Source organism: Clupea harengus, chromosome 5, assembly GCF_900700415.2.
Source record: "Clupea harengus chromosome 5, Ch_v2.0.2, whole genome shotgun sequence".
In the NCBI taxonomy this organism is placed as follows: domain Eukaryota; kingdom Metazoa; phylum Chordata; class Actinopteri; order Clupeiformes; family Clupeidae; genus Clupea; species Clupea harengus.
Window position 1 is genome coordinate 2,278,923 of NC_045156.1, and position 27,354 is coordinate 2,306,276.

Sequence of the window (27,354 nt, forward strand, 5' to 3'; positions counted from 1 at the left end):
AGAGTAGTGTCTGTCAGCTCACATCTCCCAACTCAGCAAGCAGATGAAAAGCCATTATTTTTAGTCCTCTCTCACGCCTGCTCCCCCTCCCTCTTTCAGTCTCTCTTGTTCATTTCTCACGTTTCTCTTTCCCCTCATAACAATGTTAACACTTTCAGACTGACAGCTGGGGATGGGAAGAAAAAAAGAAAATAATTTGGTAAAATCAATTGTGAGCCAAGAATTTACAAGGATTGTTGTCAGTGGTCTAATATATTTCTTTATTAATCAAATCAGTCATTACATGATCTAAAATCCACCTGGCTATGGGCAAGCATACTCTGGTTGGGATCTACAGTAAGCTAGGTCAATTGAATCTCAAGGTCAAGATACACTGTAGGTCAACGGAATTAGCTGTTATTCTATCATAAGAGGAAAACAGGAAACATGAGAAGATGAAACAGTTAGCAAAATTGTGCTGACAGAGTTTAGATTATTATCCAGTAACTATCCAGGTTAAGAGCCATTTACAAACCAAGTAAAGCATGACAGAATGAATAAAAACAGGGTGCACTTAGATGGCAACCAGCTCTACAACTAAAGCAGGGTTGCCAACTCACACATTTGGTGCTTTTATGTCCTGTCTCAGACTGAACATGAACAAAATTCAGAAAAATACAATTCAGAAAATACACCTTTGGTCAATCTCACCGGTTCTCAGGTCAAGTCAGCTTTGAAAGTTGCTAACTCTGATTAAAGGGTATTTATGAACATAAATAGCCAATGAAATGAATTAGAAATGATTTTGTCAAATAGCATAACAGTATAATATCATGCCTACTGGACCCATGTTATTAAACAAAACACAACTACAAAGAGTTTTGGTAGGGTCAGGTAATATTCAACATTAATTGTAAGTGATGTCGTAAGAAACAACACTATGAGACAAATGTTGTTAGATTTTTTTGGCCGATTATCATTTGCTTCTGCCTTCTGTTGCACAGCAAGAAACCGTCAGTAGTGGGTGTCAGTTCTGTGTAGTCTATCTTCCACATAGCAATAATCTGTCACACTGAGACTGTTCAATGGAGGTAATTCAAAGTTCTCAGTCATCTGGTCACATGCTATCTGCAAACTGTTTGGGATTCACATCTAAAGGAATTTGCCAAGCATTCTGTTTGTGACTATTCTCAGTCTCTATGGTACCGATCTGATACCTTTGTACAGCCATTGAAAAGGCTAATAGACATGTTCCTCTTCACTACAAATCATTCCTAAAGTTCATTCTTTCTTCCTCAGTGTTCTCTCTCTTTCTCTGTTAATATCTTATCAATAAAAAGGCACTGCTAGGTATCCCATTACCATTACAAAGTAGAGGACAACTATGAGCTAAGTTAAATCATTTTCATTCCTTCCTCAGACTGCAGACGCATTAAGACAAACATACAAAATTAACTAGGATCTGTTTTTTCACCAAGGCCCAGGTCGCTCAGCATAAGTCAAGTAAAGTATGACCAGATGTTGATTAATTTCTCATTATACTTGCTGCCAGGGATTCTGGTTGTCTGCTTGTAGAGAAAATTAGAGTCAATTTTATATTATTCAGGGACACAAAATTGAGATAGCTTTCATTGTTCATGAAACCGAAAATGGCATCTCAGTAAAATGATAGCTCAATAGCTCCACTCTGTGTTAATAATGGAGAATCATATATGGTTTTACACAACAGCCAGATCTGATGATATCATGTTATATACAATACTGGATGATTTACATATCAATCAAAATAAAATGCAGTCTATGCTTCTAGGCTGTACTATAGCATAGCATATTTTTTTTACCAAGATGTATCTATCACACTAAGCTAATATATTTAGCTAGCTAGATAGATGGGTAGAAAACGTTTTGTATAGCATTTGGTGTAACTAGTCCATGTATACACCTTTCCATTTGGTCTAAACTCATCTGTATAATCACTGTGTAAAGTAGGCAGATGATTGATTGAGATTTGAAAATTCGTTACACCAAAGGGAACCCCAGCAACATATTGTTAATCAAATGTCATTACTCAAGTCACATTAACACTCTGTAGTGGTTGTAAGTGAGGAGGTCTCTTGAGGTTTCACCCATTCATTTTTTTCTCAAGTGCCCCAAGCAAATAGGGTATGCATTTAAGAAAAGGCTAAATGTGTCCGTCTAGTGGCCAAACTATGTCTGTGCATGTGCCATGTTGTTTATATGCGGAACTGAGACATCGTTATTTGAATTTAAAACAACTGCCCTAAAGATTAAATATACGCCAATATTATTCATTGATGGTGGCTACTGATCCATGTTTCATGGATACAGACTGGGAAAATTTGCCTCCGTTTCTGAAGTGGCGCAACGACCTCGCGCATCTCATTGCTGCAGTGTCACTCTTTGACGTCAGAATATGAAAACAAGGGCAAAATGAAAGCTAACAAATGAAAAAGGAGGTGCACATAGTCACGATTTAACATCATTCAGTGACATTCATAATTGCCATTTAACCCGCTTTGGACCAGTTTAAAGTAAATTTGATGAATAAAGGGCGAGGACAAGGTTGTGAATTCAGCACTACAGCCACGGACAGCTCCCTCCCCCGCTCCCCCTCTACTCCGCAGCACACTGACTTGTATTGATAACACAATTAGCCAGATGGGGCACGCTTTCATGGAGTGAATCTAGAAGGTCTTACAGTCACCTACTCACTACAGTGAGACAGTCCCAGACGGAGAGAATTACAATCTGCCCTTCGTCAGTATCCGAATAATTGCCCAAGAGCACAAGCAAATCGTCCCATCAAAGCCAGCAGATTTGATCAACAGAAGGTAAGAATGCAGAGCAGAGGGCATGTTTTTATCTTGACAGCGGGGGCGACGAGCGTGTGAGTAGTTGTTTTCGATATTGGAGGCGGTTTTGTCTCTGGTCAACCCTGTTGTATCGCATTATGGTGTGTGTATGTTTGAATTGTATTTCAGGGGTGCTGTGCCATCTCACAGCTAAACATCTGTGCAGACTAGTGATAGGATGGTCTTGTGTGTGGATAGTCCATGTGTTGTGCGAATCGGTTGTGCAAATTAGCCATGTTCTGGTCCTACGGACGAAGTCGACTAAGCCTTTTTTGTACAATAGCATATTAGCTCCCGTCCCTATTTTTACCGTAAAGGACGGGTAAATGTAGGGCACATTCGCAGGGCCTGAACAAAAATGTTTGACGATGATTATATCACTAACATTTTTCTTCATATTGCGTTTTACTACAGTTTTGGATCACCAGCTAGAGGGCGGTGTGACACTGTCGTGGGGGGACACAATTAATGACTACATCCACGCATATTGGCAACATTCCCTCCCCCTTTCTGCAAAATCAAATCGATTGGAAGTTCCATTTTGTTAAGTGCTATAGGGTTTCGCTTGCCAGTGCCATTTATATTATTCTTAAAATGTGGTTTGACAGGATTCTGAGCATGCTTAAAGCGAACCGTTATATCTTTGTGCACAAAAATAGCGTTTGGGTGTTTTCACATTTATAAGAAACTATAGCTTCAAAGGCGTCTTTCACTTTTTGATATTGCTTGTCAAATGTTTATATTGAGTTATATTAATTATTGCACTTTATACAACATTTTAAACTGTCAAGGTGATTACATTTAAGTGTTTAATGTACATCTAGTTTACTAATGTGTTTCCAGTGTCATGCTGTCATGCCATGCCAAAAAGTACATTGGACCCAGAACAGCCTGAATCATGTGTAAGATGACACTGTGATGAAGAGCCATTAAGACATTCCCTCGTGAGATGGAATGAGGGAGCGAGGAGAGAGAAAGAGCGAGAGAGGGGCATGATAAGGGGGTAGGGAAATCTAGTTTCCCCCGTATTATATTGATTAATGTCAGTCTTCGTTTACAGTGTTTGTAACGTAAAGCCTAATCTAACAGTGGATTGATCACAGACTCAATTTCGTTCTCAAGTGAACTTCTGAGTATGCATATCATCTTTTTAAAGTGAACTGTTAGAACGTCACCTCGTGGGTTCAGAATGCAGGGATTTGTTGCTGTTGTTGTTGTTGTTGTTGTGTGTGTGCTTTTTTGTCTTTCCTTCAGCACCTTGGATAGCTCAAATGTTATATCTGGTTTCTGTGCTGAAAGCAAAACTCATGGCCTTTATAAATGTGTATTATGTATTTTAATTAATTAAGAGATAAATTCTTAGTTGATAAACTTTGTTAATTGAACACATTTGTCACATTTGCTCTTTGAAATCTTTAAATGTAGGTGTGGAGAGAAGCAAGTGTATTTGCAAAACAGTATTATTCTAATCCAGTGTAATACATTACTTCATTTTTCTCTCTCTCTCTCTCTCTCTCTCTCTCTCTCTCTCTATCGATCTATCTACTATCTCTCTCTTTCTCTATCTATCTATCTATCTCTCTTTCTCGTCATCTCTCTCTCTCTGTCTCTGTTAGTGAGTTAGCGAGTTCGGTGTTATTGGAGTATTATTGTTATACCTCAGAAGAAATCTCTTGATTAGAAGACTTGGTCATGGTCTGGCTAAAGCACTGGGGAGATCCACACAAGGACAAAGTGCTCTTTTCACTGTAGAAATGAAGCAGACTTTCATTCAGATCTGGCCTCCTTCTAGACTGCAGTGACTCACCTACTCTTGTTAGATGAGTGAAAGTACAAGGCTGTTTCACAATCACGCACCACCCACCGTTAGCCTGCTCTATTGGATAGAGGTGACCACACTGATCCGTGATTGGCCAGATGCACCACAGTTATGTGGGAAGTGTGATTTTAGAGCTCGCTCTTTCTCTTTCCCGCTCTCTCCCTCCCTCTCTCCTTCTCTCTCTCAACTTACGACAATGCCAGGAAAAGGTATCTTTTTATTCCATTTTCCTTTTAAAGGAAAACGTTCAATAAGATACAATCAATATTTGATTATATACACAGCAGTAAACATGTTTTGTCATTATTACCACGATTGTGGCACACAGTCGCTGTTTTATTTTCCTGTCTGTCTTCAATAGCATCTAATTTTAGTAACATCTAATTAACTTTCTTGGTTACCTGGATACTGTGTACACAGTTTAGCATCGAATGTTCTGTAAATGCGAGAGAAGAGTTAAGGATTTGGATTTGAGTTGCTTGCAACCTTTCATCAAACAGTTTAGTTGAAAGGGTTGCATCATTATTTTTTCCCTGAGAATGTAAGTAAGAATGTTCCTCTTGACTATGGAGGTGGGAATACAGAGAAACACACATTGTGTATTCTTCTCTAATAAATATCATTATCATATACTTATTTAGTTCTTTAAACTACTTATACAGCTATTCACATGTGGTGTTTAAATTGTCTTTCTGTGCTTTTAAGTGGCCCTGTTTAAGCTTTTTCGTTGTGGTTGGAACCATTAGTTCATTGTTTTCTTTTCACTATGAAGCTTGACGTGACAAAGTGGCAGTAGATGAAGCATTGTATTTATGCTTGGTGTGGTGAGGGGGCCCCACACACAAAGACCCAGGGATCATTAACTTCCCTCGGAACAGCTGGTGCATGGGGGTCCTGGCTCGGAGGCAGCTGGAGGGGTTGGCTAAACCCAAACATAATCTGGTATTTGCTCAGAGATTTCCTAATTATTTACTGTTGACACAACAGATACTGTAGAAATGGTGATACCAAAACTACTGAGGTGATGACCACTTCATCTACTTATTCTATCAAATCAATCGACATGATTGACCTTGCCAGAGCCAGTTCCAGACAAAAGATGGATGGCACCCTGTGACAAGGGGGGGGATTTCCTCATTACAGAGCCCTGCTCTCACTTTTCATCCATCTTTCATTGCGTACACCCTATCTGAACATCAATGAACAGCTAATGAGAGTGAGCATCAGGCAGAATCTGCTGCTGCCATGCTACTGCTGCCATGGCCCTCCACTGTGTTTGTGACATGTCTCTCTGAACTGTCACTGGGAGTAGGCAGCGAGGAGCCTTCTTGTCTTTTTCATGTGCATCGAAGTCATTACCCCCGTCAAGGAATGCATATTTAACTCGCAGAGCGTAGGACTTGCTACAGGGTGCTTCCATGTGGCTCACTTTGATCTCTCTACGTGGAGGAGCACATCTGTTCAGGGCAGGCCATCCCTTTCACTCCGCTCTCTTTCCCTTTCCCCCCTGCCTCTCTCCATGTCTCTCTTTCTCTCTCTCTCTCTCTCCCCCCCCCTCTTTCTCTCTCTCCTCCCTCTCTTTCTCTCTCTCCCCCTCATTAGAATGCTAGGTACGCAGTCCGAGTGTGAGTCACCTCACAGCAGCAGCTACAGTCAGCATCTAATATTAAGCTTCTGACTTCACACTGGCCAACCGAGGATTCCGTTTCCACGGCAACATGCAGCAGACCACACCCCCCTCCCAGTCAGCCTCCCCTTTCCCACCATGCACCACGTGACTTTCAGGAAGACATCCTCTGCTCCCTTTATAGTCATTAACCCTCTCCTGGGCTTCTGTCGACTCTGAGCTACAGCATCTTCAAGGTATAATGAAGTGTTGGCAAGGTAGAGCAAGCAGAGAAGAGTTTCCTATCTCTGGTCAGAAAAACAGACTCCCAGATTAATGTCTTTGTTGCCGTGTCAAGACAGTGATAACTAATACATCAATTTGAACACATATGGCTACTAGCACATTATTAACACCCAAGTCTAATTACACTAAATTGGTTGTCTGTCCTGCTGATTGACTCATATCTATATATAGCCTTCATTATTTATACAGGCCCTTCTCCACTAGTTGTCAGAGTTTGCCCTTCAGCCAGGGAGAGCTAGTCTGGCCCACAGGCGATCATGCCTGTACTATGCCCTGACTGACGTAATGATTGTGTCCGTCAATGACTGGCGCCAATGCCATGTAAGGAAGTGGGAACGCGAGACCCCATGGTCCAGCCATGATCTCACCTGAGACTGCCTCATTAACAAACAATAAATAAATAAAAGCCCAACCCACGTCCTCCCACGGGGGCAAATCTGAGGTCTGAGTGCATGATGTGTAGTCTATAGTCTGCTGATACATGTGTTGAATGGTTGAATGTTGAAGCTCAGTAATGGGGGTATGGGGCTCAGATGGAGATGGCAGGGGGGGGGGGTGGTCTTTATGAATGAAGTCTTTTCCTGCAGACAGGAGATGAAGTCATGGGTGAAATAGAACCCCCTTTCCTGTGTATAATAGGGGGGGGGCGAAAAATTGGCAGTATAGACAGATGAAAAAGGAAGAAATGGTAGGAGGACAGACAGAGTGTATCCAGGGGGATACGTCATGTGTACTGTATTTTTGCTGGGGGACTGTTGTGGGAATACCTGCTGGTAAATGGCCCCTATTCATCTCTTGGAACTCAGGTAACTGAAAAAATAAAGGAGCCATTGTTTGTTGCTGATTGTCATGGTTTCTCCCACAAGGTATGTGGAAGGAGAGGGGGAGAGTGAGGTGGAGATGTTCCAGTTTTAGGTTGCATTCTGGGCTAAATCTGGGAGTAGGTAATACCAATGCATTCTGGAATCTTAACAATGTCTCCCTAAATGACGTTGAAATAAACACAAATGTGACATTGTTCTGAGAGTATTTCAATACAACGAGAATTGAGTTAGAATTACAATTATTACAACTATGTTGAGGCTTTTTTTTAATAATTTTTATAAATAATACTACAATTTCCATATTTTTTTATTTACATTACAATTTGGGGTGCAGCTGTAATTCAAGCCACCATCTTGCCATAATCAGACACTGCTTCATATCTAATCAGTTTGGGACAGCTGACACCCACAAATCACCTGTCAAACTGAAAATTGAAAATCTGGGCTTCCTATTTGCAAGCTGCTACACATCCTCATCACTGCATCTCTATCCATACGATCAAACGGCCATTTACTTATTTCTCCGTGAGAAGTCTGTAAGGTTCTCTGAAGGTCTGTGACCTTCATCAGCATGCATGGTTGTGCGGGAGGCGTTTGGTTCTCCGGCTGAGAGGTGTGGAGTGCTGTTAATTGTGAGAGAGATTCAGATGATAACGACGTTTTAGATGGAGCCCGAGTGAACCTGAGGACAGAGAGCTCTGTGGAGGAGTGAGGCCTAATCTTCCCCGACTGGTAACCACCCTGGAACTAGCGATAAATAAATCATAGCGAAAGTGTTAGAGCAAGCCAGAAATAGCAGCGCAGTGTCGACAGAGAGGAACAGTGGCATGTGAAGACAAAGTGTCCAAGACTGAGGAGAAGCAGGGTTTCAGTTTTTTTTTACTGTTTTCTCTTAAGGTTTCCCATTCATATCTTTGAAGTTCATGTATGTTTATAGACAATCTCTTACAGATAATATACATGTTGTTATTTTGTAACGATAAGCATTTTTTTGTTGTTATTTCAATGAATTCTTGATTTATTGTTTAATTTTGTCATTGGTGTTATACATAATCTTGAATGTGGCTACATACAACCAAACACATGTACTAAGATTTATGCTGCAGATTCCTGCAGTCACGTACTCCTGTGGTGTATTCCTGGGTTTGGGGATTCCCTGTCTTTTGTGGATGATGTCATCCTGCGGGTGTAATCCCTGTGTGGGTTTAATCCCTGAGATGAAGGCAGGCTTTGGTTTTGCCACTCAATTGGGGTCACAGACAACACGCCAGACGGACATTATAGTAATCGAATGTTCAAGCAATAATGCAACTTTTCTGTTATCACTTTCAACCTACAAGTATTTACCTCATTGATCCCTTGTCATGGTCATTTCTCAGAGCTAACCTCATCCGTTAAAGAGGGTATCTGTGCTATAATAGACTTACTGCAGAATTATTGAAAACCAATTAGTAAAATATTACTTTGGATTGAGTATTATTTTGCCCCATTTTATCAAATGCAAAGTCGAAGCCTATAGTTGTTGTGGTAACATTAACGTGTGGGCTATTTTATTTTGGGACGTCCACTCAGTGCAGCTCTAAAAAGAGATCTCCTTAGGTTCTCATAAACAACAATGATATTAAATGTCTCTGAAAGTGGGATTTAGGCTTAAATATCCTGCTTCTCAGATGTCTGTATGGACCAAATTTCTCCTATGGAGTTAAATGAGATATTTCAACAGTCTAAATGTTTAGACATCTCAATATTACCTCCTGTTTATTTCTCAGGACAACTTTGGTGTTTGAGTGTGGAGCAATGAGCAATCAAAGATCCATCTTTGACAACTAAAATGTTCCTATGAGTTCTCATTCTTAACCGCATCTCGTTGCTCTGTTGTCACCCAAGCTTCTGTTGTTGATTTGGAAAGCCGAAGAGTGAGCTCATAGACAAGGTCGTTCTCAATCCCTGGCGATTTCTGGATGCAAGGATTACAACCCAGTTACTATTGATAGGGGCAAAGTGTTCATGTTGTAGTAGAGATTTAGGCTTACTCCTTTCCTCTGTCCAGTATTATGTCGCATATTTGTGGGATGACATCATTTTCACAGCCATATCGGCTGATCCTTCAATCCGACTACTTAAAACCCTTTACTCCCCGAATCTTATTGGACTCAACCCCTTTAGCACGTCCGTCTCTTCTGATAGGAGGACACAGGCCCGGAAGGTTAGGGGTGCAAGTTGATTAATAAAATGCGCCCCCTCCCTTTCGCGTCCATCCTCACCATCACAACGTCTCCGTCACAACCTCCATCTCCCTCCCTCTCCGTAGACGAGACACTCCGCAGTATAAAACCTTTAGGGGCTGGTGGAGGGTCATGCGCCAGATCTCCGCGGAGAAACACAGATGAGGAATTTAGTCGTGCTAGTTTTAAGAAAAACGCACTTCCTACGAGAAGAGCGAACATTTGGAAACAGGACGGAGGATAAATAGCCTACGTAAAACGATAGGACTGCACTCGGCGGAGGAGGCACGGAAGGATGCAATGAGCGGAGACGAGCGCTGACACTGATTATATAAACACTACGGGAAAGCAGAATAATTAGTACTGTTTCGCAGTAGGACCCAATTAAATCTCAACTGTAAACAATCACAATGGGTAGTAACGACGCCTAAACCAGTAAACAGGTAAGCTGGAATATGTTACATATTGTTGTCCTTGATCGCATCGTTTTTTTTGTATAATACAACCTGCATGACATTAGCCCCATAGTAGGCTATTTACAACCATCTGCTTGCGGGTTAGCAGAGAATTTAGCTGCATGATCAGGATGGTCAGATGCTTTGGAATTTAGCACCGAATCGGTACCGGCATTTAGAGGAGGGTTCGGTGGAGCTTCACACGAACCATGTCGACATCCTAGCGGACTGTATGAAAACGGATGTCAGTGTGGATACCTCCATAGCTCATTCGCTGGCCCATACCTCCTCCTGCTTGCAGTAGTAGTCGCTGGAATAGCTGTAGCATGGACTGGTTTTAAAAATGTGTCAGAGCATCCTTGACTAGGCCTGGTAAAGATTGTTTCTACCAGTTATACAGTTTGGTTTGTAAGTCATAAACGCACAGCAGATGCTAATGGGTTTAAATATTTGTTTTAGATGTACTTAGAGAAGCTTATTATTAGGCCACTTCATGTGCTGCATTCTATTGAAATAGCTCCTCTAGAAGACCTTTTTAAGACTTATATATATGATTTATATATCAAACCAAGAGCCCTCCCATACCTATAGTGGAAAGATTATCCCGTGGCTCACTGAGTGGTGCTCTAAATTATTGGGTAGAGGTACTGCCTGACAGGTGTCCTTCTCTGTTGATAAGCTGAGTATTTTAGAGCCATGCAGGACTCTGAGTCCTAAAAGTACCAGACTTTTGGACACTGCAGTAAATTGCTTCTTCCGCTCTCAGGTGATTGGTTCCAATGAGTTTTCGTTTTGTGTGTGTGTGTGTGTGTGTGTGTGTGTGTGTGTGCGCACATGTCTGTGTATTTGGCAGGGCAGCTTTGTGTCTAAAGGCATTTAAACAGTTTATATCCATATTTCATGGGTTTATTATTTACATCCTAATTCATGGGGGTCTTTTGCTATTTAAGAGCTGGTCGGTTGGATGGTGCAGTGGATATTTCTGCTCAAAACGAATAGTGCTGACTGTGGGACTTCAGGGAAGACCCTCCCAAGCAGTGTCAGAATGTGAAAACTTTAGTGTTGACCTCAGCACATCGCTGTCGGAGCATGTGAAAGCCCATGTATTAGCTCTACAGAGGTGATGCTGTGTCAATAAATCAGCCATCGAAATGAAAGGCCAGTGTAGCATCCCTTGGCAACCGCATCCAGTGACTGGTTGCTTAGCTGCAGTGCTGTCAGCAAGAGCTGTCACAGTCTACCCATTGACCAGATTTGTGCTGCTCCTCTCTCTCTCTCTCTCTCTCTCTCTCTCTCTCTCTCTCTCTCTCTCTCTCTCGATACCTGCTAGAATACAAGACTTACATGAGTGAATGCTCCAACGGTTATAGAGACATATATTTCTGTTTTGTTTTGTATCTCTCTCAAATGGCTCCATTGAGTGGGATGTCCTTGGGGATGCAGCAGGCATTGTGAGGAACAGAGTTTCTCCTTGCTTTCTGAAAAATGAAAACACAAGGTCTGTTTTTGTATTTAACACGGAGGACAGCTTTTTCAAAGACTTCATTCGAGACGAGTGGGAAAACAGAGGGAGGGTGCACAGTGTCAAATGACATTACTGTAATCACACATTTGAACACTGGAGTGAGCATGGAGTTTGAGGGGAGCTGTTCCTGGCAAAACATCAGTGGCTTCTCCACTGCTTCATTCAAACGGGAAGATTAATGGGTTTTTTCTCTCCTAGAAACATCTTGGTGTGTGCTTGTGTGCAACAAACCACTGTTAACAGTGATTGTAATAACTCTCTCTCTCTCTCTGTTTTTATCTCTATTCATCCAGGTTGTGAATTGGTCCCTTGCCCTCCCTGAACCCAGTAAGTCTCATACACACACACACACACACACACACTAGAGAAGGGGAGGATTCTTCAGATGAACACAGCTCCTCATGGCCTGCATCCATGAAACCCGCGCCCCATCTCCCTCACTCTCCGGCTTCACCACTCCCATCTCTGAGCCCCCTTTCCGGCGACTGGACGCAGAGTCCCCAGCCTGCACCCCGGAGACTGACCTCACGCCCACCCAGTGTGTCCTGCGCAATGTGCTCTCCATCCACACAGGCGAGGCACCGGAGCCTGGCGGTGGTGGAGGGGGGGGTGGCGGTGGTGGCGGTGGCGGCGGTGGCGGCGGTGGCGGCGGTGGTTGCGGGCACAGTCCAACGCCCAGCGATGAGCCAACCGAGCACTTTGCCAACAGTGTGCTGAAGCTCCATGATAACGATGGCTGCCCCAGCGCAGCCGGAGCAGAGGGGCAACGGGGCAGCCAAGGGGACGACGTCCGGCTCCAATGCCAGTCCGGGGTCGGAGGGGGCTTCCTGGAGGGACTGTTTGGATGCCTGAAGCCTGTTTGGACTATGATTGGCAAGGCCTACTCCACGGAGCATAAACACAATCCAGAGGGTAAGAGAATAATGAGACAGATAAGTTGAGAACCTCCTGTTGGTTGGGTTATAATTGCATCTGATCACTGTTGATGGGTTGAAGCAATTGAAAAAAAATGGTCTCAAAATTATAGATGTATAAATGTGAATTAACCTCATTGCGCTGTCTCAAAACTACACTGTAGTTTACAGTGTCACTGAATGGACAAAGAGTGGACAAAGGGGAGTGATATGTAGAACATGTCCATGTAGGAGTGCCTTAATTACACTCAAGTCATCTAAATCCTTTCTAATAAATTAGGTCACTGTTCTGTGCTATAAATGTTAGCACGGTATCACAAAGCATTTGACAGTCAAAATTGCGCACCCAATTAAGATGAAAAATGCTACAGACTGTAAACCAGTGCCCTGCCTGTCTGGAACAGCCGCTATTCTGTGAAATTACACTGGGGGCCTTTCTCTCTCTCTCTCTCTTTCTGTCTTTCTCAATTTTTTTTCCTCCCCCCTTTAATTCACTGTCTCTTTGAGTGGCCCTGCCCCCACTGAGATGTGGCAGCGCACGTGACGCAGGTCTGTTTATGTCTGCTGCCACTACAATAGCACACAGGTCCCCTGAGACCCCCTTCCACCACCAAATCTGCCTTATGTTTTATTCATGCCCACACACTGACCCTGCACCTCTCATCTCTATTAACACACGCCTGGCACACTCTCACACACACACACACACACACACACACACACACACACACACACACACAAACACACACAAACACACACACACACACGCACACACACACACAGACACACACACACACACACACAGCTTACACACATGAAACGCCGAGCACTAGAAGAGGGGATTTATGTGAAACATTTAATAGTCTTGCTTTATTGCACCCACTATCCTTATCCTCCACTGTGTTTTATCACTCTGCGGCTCACGCATCCATGCTTCCCCTCCATCCATCCATCCATCCATCCATCCAACCATCCATCCATCCATCTATCCGTCCATCCGTCCATCCATCCAACCATCCATCATCCATCCATCGCTCCATCCAACCATCCTTCCTTCCGTTCTCTGTCTTCCCTGCTCCCCTTTCCTCATCCATTTCTCTGATATCTTTGGTCTACTCTGTGCTCCTCCCTGCTGCTCTCCTCTGCCATGCCGTCCTTGCAGGCCATTACGCTAATTGACTCCTCGAGCGAGGATCCATAAAACAAACTTGAAAAGGATAATGGAGTGGATTGTTGTAATGACCCTTCGTGGCCAGGTAGTTCTCCTTTTCACGAAATGAAACGATGGAGCTGCAGACATTTGCAGCGTTTGGGCCTCTTCCATTGGCCCGAGTTTCCAGAAAAGAACCGCAGGGGATCTGGACTAGTCACTAATTTGGGGCAGTTTAGCAGTTCAAAGAAGGCAGCTTCTCAGAATGCTAACACCCACAAACCCACACATGTCATTGCTGGAACGATATCTGCCAGCCCCCCCCCCCCCCCCCCCCCCCCCATACCCCCCAGACTCCACCATCCTAAAAACATGGTGGAAATCTGAATGCATATATAAATAATTCTTAGTTATTATTCTGTTTTGTTTTGCAAGAAAATTTCACGCTAGAAAAATGCTGCAGGCTCTATGAACCGTCTGTTTCCCCTATCCCATAGCTCCTCTTACGCTCTCTCTTTCTCTCTCTCTCTCACACACACACACAAACACACCTCCTTTGGGAATCCACTCTACCTCTCTCAGCACATCCCCCCCCCCCCCCCACACCTCTTAAATCCTTGCCTCCCCCTCCTCTTTTCCCCCCTCAGCTCTAAGGATCTTGTCGCAGGGCCCTCGCACAATGGCTGTAAGCAGGATTTAGAGCCAAAAGCATATTACTCCCAGCAGATTAGAGTTTTTGCGTCTGTCTGGGACCAACTGTGGGGAATGGCCACAGAGTTCAAGCACTGGATGTCAGCGCACTGTGCGGTGTCACTGTTGGTAGACTTACTTTCTTTAAGAGGGAGGTTGTATAAATTTAGCTGTATTTAGCAGATTTCCTTTTGGCACATTACTTTCCCAGGCGCTGTCATTTTGGCTGGTGGTTTTCTGGTTGAGCAAAAGATAACGCTTCACATCTCACAAAGCTCTGATCACTGCCATAGCCAGTAGGCCTCATACTTCACTCACGATGCAGGAGCACGCTCTGTTGCCTCTCGCGCTAACGAGACGAGGCAGGGCAGGGACTGTCACAAAGTAGAGGCAACGAAGGACAAATGTTGGGTAGAAAAATCAATTGATAATGAAAAATATGTTTACAATGCGACAGCGAAGCCAAAACAGCAAGACCTCCATTCAAAAAAGTGCCAGACTGCACTATTTTCATTTTTCTCACTTGCAGTTTTTCCATTTCCATCAACATCTTTTTATTGCATTCAGTTCTTCCTTTCTTTCATTTTTGTACTCCTCACCTCTCTTTTGCTTTTCCTTGCTCTTCTTCTCTCTGTTCCAATTTTCTCCCTGTCTGCCTCTTTACTCTTGGCTTACCTCTTTTCTTCATTCTCTTTTGTCCCCCTCCTCCTCCTTCTCCTCTGTGTCCTTCGTCTCCTTTTCCTACTTTCTCAGTACTCTGGGAGGTTCCGTTCGAGGAGATCTCCGACCTGCAGTGGGTGGGGAGTGGGGCCCAGGGCGCCGTTTTCCTGGGAAAGTTACACGGAGAGGATGTGGCCGTGAAGAAAGTGAGGGACATCAAGGAGACCGACATCAAGCACCTGCGCAAACTGAAGCACCCCAACATCATTACCTTCAAGTGAGTGAAGCAGCCCACTGAGATGCGACTGCAGTGTGAGGAGAGTGGAGTGTACATAACACTGTTCATGACAAGATTAGTCTGATAAGAGCTCGTAATAGTTGGAGTATTTTCAAGGTCTGCTTCTGCTTTTAGTGCATCTAAAGCATTGTTTCACATGACACCATCTAGTCCTCCAGTCATCCTTTCCAAAGGTGGATTGCAAGTATACACTGTTTTTACCACAATGCACTTTAATAACATTGCCAACTGTGACACCGACAACATGTTGGTTATATTTACATTTAGCGCTTTAACCGAGGCTTTCACCAGAGAAATCTGCGCGACATTATAAAGACCTACAGGACAATCTATTCCTCAATCCATATGTTTTAGTTTCAAAATCTGCTTGGATTCCGAAAACTATTGCAAATGTTTGCCAGCTCCACATTTATACAGGAGCACTCTTTCGGCTGTCTAGAGTTTCTTTCCAGAATTGCCTTAAATGTCTTCTTCTTTCCCCACTCCCTCTTGACCACCTCAGGGGCATCTGCACTCAGGCTCCCTGCTACTGCATCCTCATGGAGTACTGCGCCCAGGGGCAGCTGTATGAGGTGCTGCGGGCCGGCAGGAATATCACTCCTTCCCTGCTGGTGGACTGGGCCATGGGCATCGCCGGAGGCATGAACTACCTGCACCTCCACAAAATCATCCACAGAGACCTCAAGTCACCCAAGTCAGTACTACTTTGGGTCGTCCTTCAGAAAGCTTAGCTACGACTGCAGCTAAGCTAAACAAATGATTTAACTGATGAGAAATGGTTACTTGGAAATGCATTGAAAACATATAAATATTAGTGGTTAAGGAATATTTAGCATTGTCTAAAGTCTTTCGAAGAATATCTACAAATATCCAACTTAATTGAAGAGTACCTCCAAGCACTGGACTGGGTTGCAGATGTATTGTATTGACCTTCTTATTTCCTGTTCTTGGCAGCATGCTGATCACATATGACGACCTGGTGAAGATCTCAGATTTTGGAACTTCGAAGGAGCTGAGTGACAAGAGTACCAAGATGTCTTTCGCTGGTACGGTGGCTTGGATGGCGCCCGAGGTCATACGAAATGAACCGGTCTCAGAGAAAGTGGATATCTGGTAAGTAGTAGCTATTGATTGTGTTTTTTGACATTCAGGTCAAGTTGTTATATCAAGCAATAGTACTATTATTATTATCACTTGGAATGGTATGGAGTGGTTAAAATGTAACATGGATTCCTATTGTCTTTTCAAAGAGCTGGATGTTGAATTAAAAATAGCTGTTTAGCTGTATATATGCAAGAGCATTCACACCCTTGTCTTCTTTGACTGAGTATATCCCCAGAAATTGAATTAGGGTTTGCTGAAACTGTAGCTTCTTGTATTAATTTACAACATGCATCCAGTTTGACCGGACGCCTACCAACCAACCCACTACAAAATCAGATGAGGAGCCATTACATATGGTGGTGTTTGGCTTTATATAGCAGGAAATCGTCGTTTGGATTATGGCCAACAAAGTACAAATATTTTGTACACTAAATATACATTTTTAATGTGCATCATAAATTCACAGAACCTCCACTAAGGCTAGAGGATTACTGTGGCTGGAGCCCTTGATCTTTTTAACCATCCCAGCTTCATCTCCCGGTGTTGCGGTCTTCTCACCCCTCCGGTGCCTCTCCTCTGTGTCTCCTCTGAAAGGAATGCTCGCCTAATTCAATAATTGATTCGCCAGATGCTCTGGAGAGGCTGATATAACCCAAAAAGCCTTGCTCTTGGCAGTATGCCCATGTTACATTTGGAGAATAGGAGAATCCCATTTCCACTCATTTTAAAAAAAAAAAGAAAGAAAGAAAAAGAGAAAACAAGGCATGAAAGAAAGGTAGGGAGAAAGGAAGCAGGAACACTGCTGGACTAAAGGGGAGAAATATGTATTAATGCATTTTTATACGAGGCCCTGCTTTCTTCTTCTTCAGAGGGATGCAGTCTCCGGGCCTGTTTGGCTGGTTTTTGTGTGAGCTGCGCAGTAATGCGTTCTGACAGTTGGAGCAGAGCGGTTTAGAGAGTTCTGGATCTGAGGGCCAACGATGCAACATCCTTTATTACAAATGAGGCCTAGAGGCCTCTGTCTAGGAGTAAAAGCAATGCCAGGCACTAAATGCATGTTTCATTGCACAGTGAGGGTTTATCCAGCCGCAGTTTTGCATTCTTTGTGTTAAATGGTCGACTATGTACTTGTGTTAAATGGTCGACTATGACTACTTATGCATCACATGCTGAGATATTGCAGCACCACCTGCCTATGATTGCCATTTTGTTTTGGAACTGTAGTCAAAGGTATCCGTTTGTCATGTCCACCCTGCTATTTTGTTGTCATGGTTTCTGAAAGAGCACATTGTGTAGGCTGGCTACATGCATATGCACACTTCAAGATGGAATGTAGATGGAATGTACATTGTCCATGAAGTCCATCAACAAAGACATAGAGTCCTCCTGTCACCATGGCAATATTGGGCTCAGATGCAAATGTTTTTTCCTACCCTTGATTGGTTATAGTAAGATTTTTACTTTACAACTTTATGGAACCACAACATTCTGTTTGGCGATAGGAAGAAGAACAATGCTACGGAGAATCATCCAGTTAATGAAGAAAGATAGATTTGGCCTCCATCCAACACAAAAGTGTAACTGTAACTTTCCGTGTTATATGTAAAGTGAACGGTGAAGAATATGGTGATTTATAATGTACATGAAGCATTATGTAATGTGATAAACACATGCAGCGTTTTCCTGGATTCATCCAGAGTCCTGGCCTGGCACAGCCCAGCCGGTCCAATGCTGCAGCAACCAGATCAAAAATTGAGGGAAGAAATGAGCTGAGGTAGCAAAGTGAGAGCTGCGCTGCTTAAACATTCACCAAAACACACACGCACGCACGCACACACACACGCACACACACGCGCACACGCACACGCACACGCACACGCACACACGCACGCACACACACACACACACACAGACAGACAGACAGCTCCTCACTGCCCAGAATTTAGACATAGTCCTTCTCATGCATAAATGTATTATATCTCGGCAACTCCAGTCTGACAGAGATTGTGAATTTTGAGGAGATGAGGATAATGATGGACCATTACCAATGTGCTATGGAAATTCACCCAACAATTACAGAACTGCCAGTCAGACGCAAATGAGTTGAGTTTTTATACATTTTCCCCCTCGCTATTTCAAACCCAAGGAGGCAATAGATGGATCCCATTCTCTTTCTTCCTTCTTTCCCTCTGTGGTGACGATTCTCAGAGTCAATGCGTCAATGATGAGCCTCTAAAAATACTTCCACAAACGCTGCCCTCTCACAGTCACTCACTCGGGCTGCCTCCCCGTCTCCTGCCTCTACTGCGCACAGGCGTCACCATGGCGATCAAAAGGTGTCATCAACAACAAGCACACTCACATTTACCACCCCCCCCCCCACACACACACACACACACACACACACACCGCCCCTGGGTGTAGCCACTTGGGAGTGTGGAGGTTTTACCTGACTGAGTTGAGCCCTCACCAGAAGGTGGAGGTTTTTATCAGAATGGCTTAGCCCAAAACCCAAAGAAGCAAAAGACGTGGAAGCCTAAAATGCATTTCTGTTTTCTGTGTTAGTGCAGTAGCTGGTCTCTCTGATCTGCATGCAACCACAGGATTAACACATTCGGAGTGCTGGATTCAGCTGGTTTGTGTTTGTTGTGGTGTGAATATCCAGGTATGAGTTCACAGAGAGGTAGAAGATGGTCGAGATCCAGCTCAGGTGTGACACCCCATGGAGAACATCAAGAACGCTCCAATGAAATAACGGCACTTGCTTCCATTGCTCTGGTGTCTTAATCTATGCTGATGTTAATGGAGTTCATATGACCTTTTTTTGTGAAGTCAAAGGCCCATTCACTCATGCATGACATGATGTAACACGTGTCATCTCTGCTCAAAGTGACAGATTATGGTACTTGTGATCTTTGACTAGTGGGACCAATAATGAATTACCCATGTTCCTCTCCCTCTCTCTCTCTCTCTCTCTCTCCCTCTCTCTCTCTCTCTCTCTCTCAGGTCATTTGGTGTGGTTCTGTGGGAGATGCTGACGGGAGAGGTGCCGTATAAAGATGTGGACTCCTCTGCGATTATCTGGGGCGTGGGCAACAACAGCCTGCAGCTGCCGATCCCTGAGAGCTGCCCAGATGGCTTTAAGATCCTCCTGAAGCAGTGCTGGTAAGAGAGAGAATTAATTGGAGAAAGGTAGTGAGAGAAGAGCGTAGAGAGAGAACGAGATAAATGGTTGTGGGTCATTACGTTGGCATCACGGTTGCTATGAGAGGTAGACTGCGAGAGGGAGGAAGGGAGGGTGCGAGATGAGGTGTACAGAGTCGGATTTGGAGCTTTTGCAGAGAGAGCACAGCACATGAAATACCACAGCACGTGTTTGGGGACCTGGAAACGCACTTGTGGGAAGCATTTTTGGTGTGAAGTATGATGCTGAATTTTTTTCACATTTATCCATGCCTGTGGTATGTCATTGTGTTTTGATTTGCCCCCCTTCAGGAACGTCAAACCACGAAACAGACCCTCCTTCCGGCAAATTCTGCTCCATTTGGATATAGCTTCTGCAGACATCTTGTCCACTCCACAGGAGACATACTTCAAATCACAGGTACCTCCTCACTTCTCCTGTGCTTACTGCTCATTTTCCCTTGGTGGTCCACACTTTTGCCCAGAAGGGATGACTGAAGAAACGGCTCATAAAAACATGTCCCACAGAAAATCTAGAGAAACTTTCTCTCCCTCAAACACCCTCACATACAGACACACAGACACAGACGCAAATCAGTACTTCTCTTTTCCCCATGGCTGCACATCTTTCTGATTAGATCTAATGACGCAAATAGAGTTCATTCTGCCTCTCCCTCTCTGGGCTTATAATGGATTTTACTTGTGACAGTCACAAGAAGTATTTTGCTAACAAAGTCTATTGATTTATTTTAATGGGTAATAGAAACGATACAAGAGAGAGGGATAGAGACAGACAGAGAGAGAGAGAGAGAGAGAGAGAGAGAGAGAAACCATAGAGGAATGACAGGTGGAACTGTTATAGTGTTCAAAAGATATCCACCAACAAATGTCTGTGCACGCGTGTGTGTGTGTGTGTGTCTGCGTGTGTCCGTGTGTGCGTGCGCGCGTGCATGTGTGTACGTGTGTATTACCTTACACAACCCACTTGGTTTTCAGAGCACAGCATGACGAGAGGTTCTTACATGAAACCTACAAAAAATGTTGGGTTCATCATCCTGACATTTATTATGGTTGGCCTGTTCTGACACAGCTTGAATTGGAAGTGGTTGTCTAATGGTTGCACTGCTCTTGCTAACCCCTCACTAAACCCTCTCTCTGTGTGTGTGTGTGTGTGTGTGTGTGTGTGTGTGTGTTCTCCTGGACCTAGGCGGAGTGGAGAGAGGAGGTGAGGCAGCACTTTGAGAAGATCAAGTCTGAAGGAACGTGTCTGCACCGGCTGGACGAGGAGCTCATCATCCGCCGCAGAGAAGAGCTCAGGTTAGTCTGCAGGAATGGCAGAAGGGGCATTGTGGGAACTGAACTCCCACTTGGAAGACTGGAGAGTTCTTAGTTATGGAATATTCAAATAGATTCCTTAATGATACCAAGTAAATGGAGGGGATTCAAATTTTCCTTAATTTGTGAGTTGTGATGTCTTCATACTTTTACCATCTTTGCTGGTGATCACAGTGTGTGTACAGTATGTCTGAAACTGGTTACATGCTACATGAGACACCACACATCCTGTGACACATGGTGTTGGTATCATTGTGCCTCTGTCTGTCAGGTCAAGTAATTGTAGGAAACTCCGCCGGAACTCAACCTGAATATTTAGTATATCTCATCAACATGCATGTCTTTATTATTAAAAAGGTAACTCAATCTTGTCCTTTTTGGACTGGTTTGGTTTCCAAGATATCTACACGGTTTTAAAAGTAACTCACCCTGTCCTTTTTGGACTCCTTGGTTTCCAAGAGATCTACACGCTTGACTTCTGTGACTTTTATACCAAATGAAATCTGAGGTTTTGAAAAATGAGCTTCAATGAAACGGGTGTCTTACAAAAATGACACAGAGATGGCATATTGATATGACAAGCTTGGATGCTCAGATGCTGAGACAGAGCTGTAGTGCTTTTAAGATGTCACAAATAACATCGGAACAGTGTCACATAACACTCCATAGTGTGTGTGTGTGCGTGTGTGTGTGTGTGTGTGTGTGTGTGTGCGTGTGTGTGTGTGTGTGTGTGTGTGTGTGTGTGTGTGTGTGTACCCAAGTGGATCATATTACACTGTGCCAGTGTGACAGCTACACATAACTGCAGCAATGCACCCCCCATTTTTTATCCCCACCACAACTGGTAAATAAATCGATCTATCTTAGTGCTACAAAACTAAGTGTAAAATGGTTCTTATATTACATTCTTTTTCTTCTCCCTGTTGTCTGTCTTTTCACTTTTCTTTTTTCCCTTTGTTCATCTCAAAGGCACGCCTTGGACATCCGTGAGCATTACGAGAGGAAGCTGGAGCGGGCCAACAACCTGTACATGGAGCTGAGTGCCGTTATGCTGCAGCTGGAGCTCAAAGAGAAGGAGCTCCTCAGGTAATCACCAGACAGGAGAAAGACCAGAGACAAGACAGAAATCAAAGAGTGGAAGGAAGGAGAGAGAGAGAGAGAGAGAGAAAAAAAAGAAAAAAAACGTCAGACTGCGTATGAATATTTCATCTGTAACTCGAGCCCAGAGGATCAATAAGGCAATTTTCTCAGGCATGAACAGAGAGAAAGCAGTGGGGGAGTGAGGAGAAGGGGGTGAAGATGCTGGGTACTGGAGGAGAAAAATGTTTCATGATGTGTTTGTTTTACCAAAAGTTGGTGTGTGTGTGTGTGTGTGTGTGTGTGTGTGTTTGGCAGGAGGGAGCAGTCTTTGGATAAGAAGTACCCTGGTCTCTTCAAGCACCACAGCTCCAGACAGAGCGGCTCTTCCAACTCTATGGAGAAGCTCATCAAGAAGCGCAACGTACCTCAGAAACTTCCCTCCCATAGCAAGAGGTGAGTAAGGAGAAGGCTTCTACATGGCCTGAGATCTTATGCAAAGATTGGGACCAAAAAGATATGATTCAGGTTTTATTTACTGTGTCTTTTTTTTCTTCAAATCCCTTGTTCCATTCTGTAGGCCTGACCTCCTTAAATCAGAGGTCATCCTGCCAAAGCTGGACTCCTCCATGACGCAGGTCACTATCCCTTCCTGCCCCAACAAAGGCTCCACCTCCCCGGGCCGCTCACGCCGCGGGAAGCCCCGCTACCGCAAAGCGGGCAAGGGAAGCAGCGGAGACCTGGCAGTCCTGAAGGCCACACTGTCCACCTCTCTGCGAGACACCTCCAACACCGCCACCACCGGTGGAGGAGGAGGCAACAACAACACCACCAACTCCTCTCAGCTCAGCAGCAAGCAGCACCTGGACCCGAGCGCTGCCCTGCGCGGGCTCCAGCATGACCTGCTGCTGAAGAAGATGTCCTCGTCCAGCCCTGACCTCATCTCCACCACCCTGGAGGCAGAGGGACGGCGGCAGGAGGAGGTGCCGCTCCCGGAGCTAGACAGGGGCGGCATGAGCGCCTTGGGCGGACTGGCAGGCGTCGGGGATGGGGCGGACGCGGGGCTCGGCACAGATGACCTGACGGAGACGCCGCCGCGGAGCGACACGCCCAGTGAGGACGCCAACTCCATTCCTTTCTCCAGCAGCCCAGACTCACCCTGTGGGAGGGGGGCGGCGGCCGGGCGGGGGTCAGGGCTGGGGTCCCCACGGTTACAAGACGGGGAGGAGAAGGAGGAAGGGACGAGCATGATCCGGTCGCCCCGAGGGGGCACTTCACATCTCACCCCGGCGGCCATACTGTACAGGGCTGCAGTCACACGCAAGCAGGTGAATAGGCTGTATGAGGTAATCCGTGTGTGTGCGTGTGTGCGTGTGCGTGCGTGCGTGCGTGCGTGCGTGCGTGCGTGCGTCGGTGCGTGCGCGCGTGCGTGCGTGTGTGTGTGCTGAGCTTACATCCTCTGACATTGCCGAGCCTATTTGTGCCGATGACTCACTCGCACTAAAAGAGGTTAACAAAACAACAACTGTGTTATGTACGGGCTTGCCTCGCAAGTTTCAAAAAGTAGAACGGTCATCCTAGCTTCGTCTTTCAGAGGTACAGTGTGTTCTTTTGTCTCGGCCAAAAAGCTTGCCTGCATGCTCAGTGAAACCTCTCCTTTCTGTCCCTCTCTCTCTCTCTCTCTCTCTCTCTCTGTCTGTCTTTCTCTCTCTCTCTCTCTCTCTCTCTTTCCTGCCTTTCACAGAGACGAGGAGTGTCCTCAGAGGAGGAGGAGGGGGAAGTAGATAGCGAAGTGGAGTTGCCACGGAGACGGTAAGCGTCGCCGATAAGGCCACTGCATGTAATGTGACCATTATTACAGGAAGCACATAGTTCACTGCAGGCTTGATATGTGCCTATACGCAGCTTTGACTGGCATTAGAGATGTGTGACTCACATATGAGTCTTGACCAAAACCTTAATCTCTCCTCCTTGGTCATATGAATCACACATCTTTAAAGACAGTTTACGTCAAATAGACGTAATAATAACTACAGGGTTTGAAACACCAGGGTACTGAACACACGTCATCAGACCCCTCACTGTCCACTTTGTTTTCTTTGTCTTTCTCTCTCTCACACACACACACACACACACACACACACACACACACAGGCGGCCGGTGAGCATGACAAAGTGCCAGTCCGTCTCAACCTTCAGCTCGGAGAACCTGTCCGTGTCAGACGGTGAGGAGGGCAACACCAGCGACCACTCCCACAGCGGCACGCCCGACGTGGTCAGCACCAACACGGACGAGAGACTGGATGACAAGAGCGACGACCTGCTCTCCCAGGGCTCAGAGATACCCGCTGACCCTGCTGACGCCTCCGACGCGGCAGACGTTGTCGACCCCGGCCAAGGCTCTGACGGGCTGTCGGAGAAAGAGGCCGCCATCAGACACGTCCGGACGCAGCTCAACACAGGGCAGAACTGCTTTGAGGTATGTCACAGAACTGCATGCAAAACCATGTCGACTAACACATAACAGTGGTGCTGACCAGTTTTGCACAGAAGAACAGAATAAATCTATTGAGGGTGCAATTTTCAAGGTTATTAGCTGGCACTTAGTAGCATAATAGCAATGTCTTGTTCTAAAAAACCTGTAATTAGCTGTATGTGTCACTACAAAGCAGACATTTAATAGCACTGTCTAAACCTTTATGAGAGAAAAGTTCTATTAGCAATAGGTGGTATCTAAGATTACACAAATTGGTCACAACAACAAATGACAAACGAGACGTGTTGAATATGAACAACAGCTAAAGTAGAAGACGATGATGATGACGATGATGATGACGATGATGATGACTCATTCAAATATGAGTGTGGATCACCAGGAGCACTATGTCAACATGGACTGAGGAAGCAAAGCTCTTTGGTAGTGGGGGGCTGAAATCTTGAGAGGTGTTGTTAACCGTGTTCTATCCTGCTCCCACCCCGACCCACCCCCTACAGAATCAGGCCCTTTATGACGACTCAGACTGTGACAGCGCTGAGCTAGACCACTCAGGCAGTGCCGAGCCCAGCAGACCCCCCAGCAACTGGGAGGAGCCTCAGGCCCAAGAGGAGCTCAAGAGGGCTCAAGAGGAGCAGGACGTGGAAGAGGTGGGGCCTGAGCCCTGAACATGACACTGGATGGGGAGGGATGGACAAGCTTCAGTAAAGCCCCAGACCTCCTCATCACACACAGAACACACTCAAACACACCACACACACACACACACTTACAGACAAATCCCAGCTGTGCAAAAACACTTTACCCCCACCTCACCTCTCCCTGTGTTATCTTACCTCCTTGCTGAGAGACTCTGGGAATCCATTTCGGGGGGAAAACATCATCATCATCATCTGTCTTCACAACTCTCCCTCCTTGTTTTCTCCAGTTAAAAAAAAAACATACTTCAGGTTATACCTCATATTTTCGTTCTCAGTTAAACACGCGTTGTTAAAGAGTCCTTTAGCTTTCCTGTACATATTTATTCTTAAGTGGTCATCTGTCTCCGTGATTCCGTTTTCCTGTTCTTGAATCCGTTACTTGCCGGTGACTTATTTTTAAGTTTTGCACTTAATTTCTGAGAGATGTGATAGTAACAAAGATCAAATGTTTAGCCTGATTGAATCAAAATAATGTTTACATTTGTATTACTTTTATTTTTGTGTCTTTCTTTGTTTACTTACTTTGTTTATAGCATATTTTGTATCAGGGACTGAGTTGTCATTTTTTTTTACATTTGGCATGTTAAGTTATTGACCATGTAAATATTTTACCTCTTGCCATTGTACAAAGATCACATTTTAAAGAGTTATAAGCTGATACTGTAAAATATGGTGCTGACATTTTCACCAAGTTTGGGGGGAGGGGGGCTGTCATATTGTATGGGATGCCGTTGTCATAGACAGATTGGGAATGAACAACCAGGAATAAGCAATATTTCAGCTCCAAATCATTCCTCAGCAGAGAACAAACTATGTCAGCCCTTTGGGCTGCACAACTGCATTCTTGACTTGATGGATGACTCATCCAACATTGTAGTGTTAATTATAATGGGAAAAAAAAAAAAGAAATACAACCGCATTACCACCTTCCATTCTGCGTGTAAAGAACTCACCACTAGCATCTGGGAGTGTACAGATCATTTTAAAAGCATGCTTGTAATATAGTATGTGTACTCCAGACTGTATTCTGAGGTTGTTTCCGAAAGCACTCTAGGCCACACATGGAAAACCACACTTGATTACAGTAGGTAGACGAGCCAGTGCAGACCCATGCAACACACCGCTCCCCAGGATCAGAAGAGGCGTGAAGCAAGGGGGTTTGGCAAGGCTGTAGACTTGGCACAGTCGGTGATGCCGTACTGAATGTTAACGGAGAGCAGAGTAATAAGGATGATGCTTGAAGGACCACCGAGTCATGTGTTTGAAAGCTGACCGACTCACCACCAGACTTCCAGTTCAATACCTGGTGCTATTGGAGTCTCATTAGATTCCAGTGTATGCCCAGCGTTGCTGAGTAACCTCCGCATCCTTACGACCTTCCATCATTCACTCTGCAAGTACTGTTCTCTAAGCTAGAAAAAGGCAGCTTCCGTGTCCGTTCAAAGTTACTTGACTTATCGGTGTTCATTTTTAAGGATACAAAATAGAATTTTAACAAAAAAAAAAAATAATCCCATCACGTGTACATTCCCCACTCACCAAATTATTGTCCCCTTTAATGCAAGGGTGTTAAACTGAATGAAAACTTAGTGTATGTCAGATATTATTCACTAAAGGTCTTGTTGCCAGTACAGCAATAGAATACTGCCCCCTGGTGACTGGAGGTTTAAAGGCACGTATATGTTTAGTACTACAGAAAATTACAAATTGAAAAGAACAAAATTAAAATGTTTGGTTTTATACGACATTACGTATTGTAGCTGTGTACAATAGATATATTTAAAAAATGAAATTAAGATGAATTAAAAATCACTCTGTTTACGATGCGTCTTGTGTGTGTATGCACCCACATCTGCACCCATGCATGCAAACCCACCAGGTTAAGCAAAGCAAAGTTCTTCCATAAGCTCCATTTAGATCATTTAAGTATGTGACCAAATGGTGCAGGGTTGTATGTGTGGTTGAATCAGTCATTTTCAAAACAAGACCACATCCTCCAAATACCAGATTGACAATGGAGCTGCTGTTCAATTTGGCTTTTTACAATACAGCAGTGCATAAGTATTATTTAACTTGCTACTTATCGTATACAATATAGTCAGACAATGCAAGGTGCATTGTAGAGAAGTGATGGTG

General features: G+C 44.4%; 1 protein-coding gene across 2 annotated transcripts; it reads left to right on the plus strand.

Moving 5' to 3' along the window:
* Nucleotides 1–2,425: 2,425 nt before the first annotated feature.
* map3k12 (mitogen-activated protein kinase kinase kinase 12) lies at nt 2,426–27,039 on the plus strand. 2 transcript variants are annotated; one of them, XM_031567277.2, is made up of 14 exons: nt 2,426–2,831; nt 11,906–12,524; nt 15,120–15,303; nt 15,827–16,018; nt 16,279–16,437; nt 19,435–19,593; nt 19,924–20,032; nt 20,819–20,928; nt 21,916–22,032; nt 22,342–22,479; nt 22,604–23,351; nt 23,768–23,835; nt 24,178–24,502; nt 25,018–27,039. In XM_031567277.2, exons 2-14 carry the CDS (start codon nt 12,014–12,016, stop codon nt 25,183–25,185), a joined length of 2,988 nt encoding a protein of 995 aa, XP_031423137.1. In that variant the 5' UTR covers nt 2,426–2,831; nt 11,906–12,013; the 3' UTR covers nt 25,186–27,039. The 2 variants fall into 2 exon arrangements, with proteins under 2 accessions (XP_031423137.1, XP_031423136.1); XM_031567276.2 differs by lacking the exon at nt 2,426–2,831 and adding an exon at nt 7,257–10,075.
* The last annotated feature ends 315 nt before the right edge of the window (nt 27,040–27,354 follow it).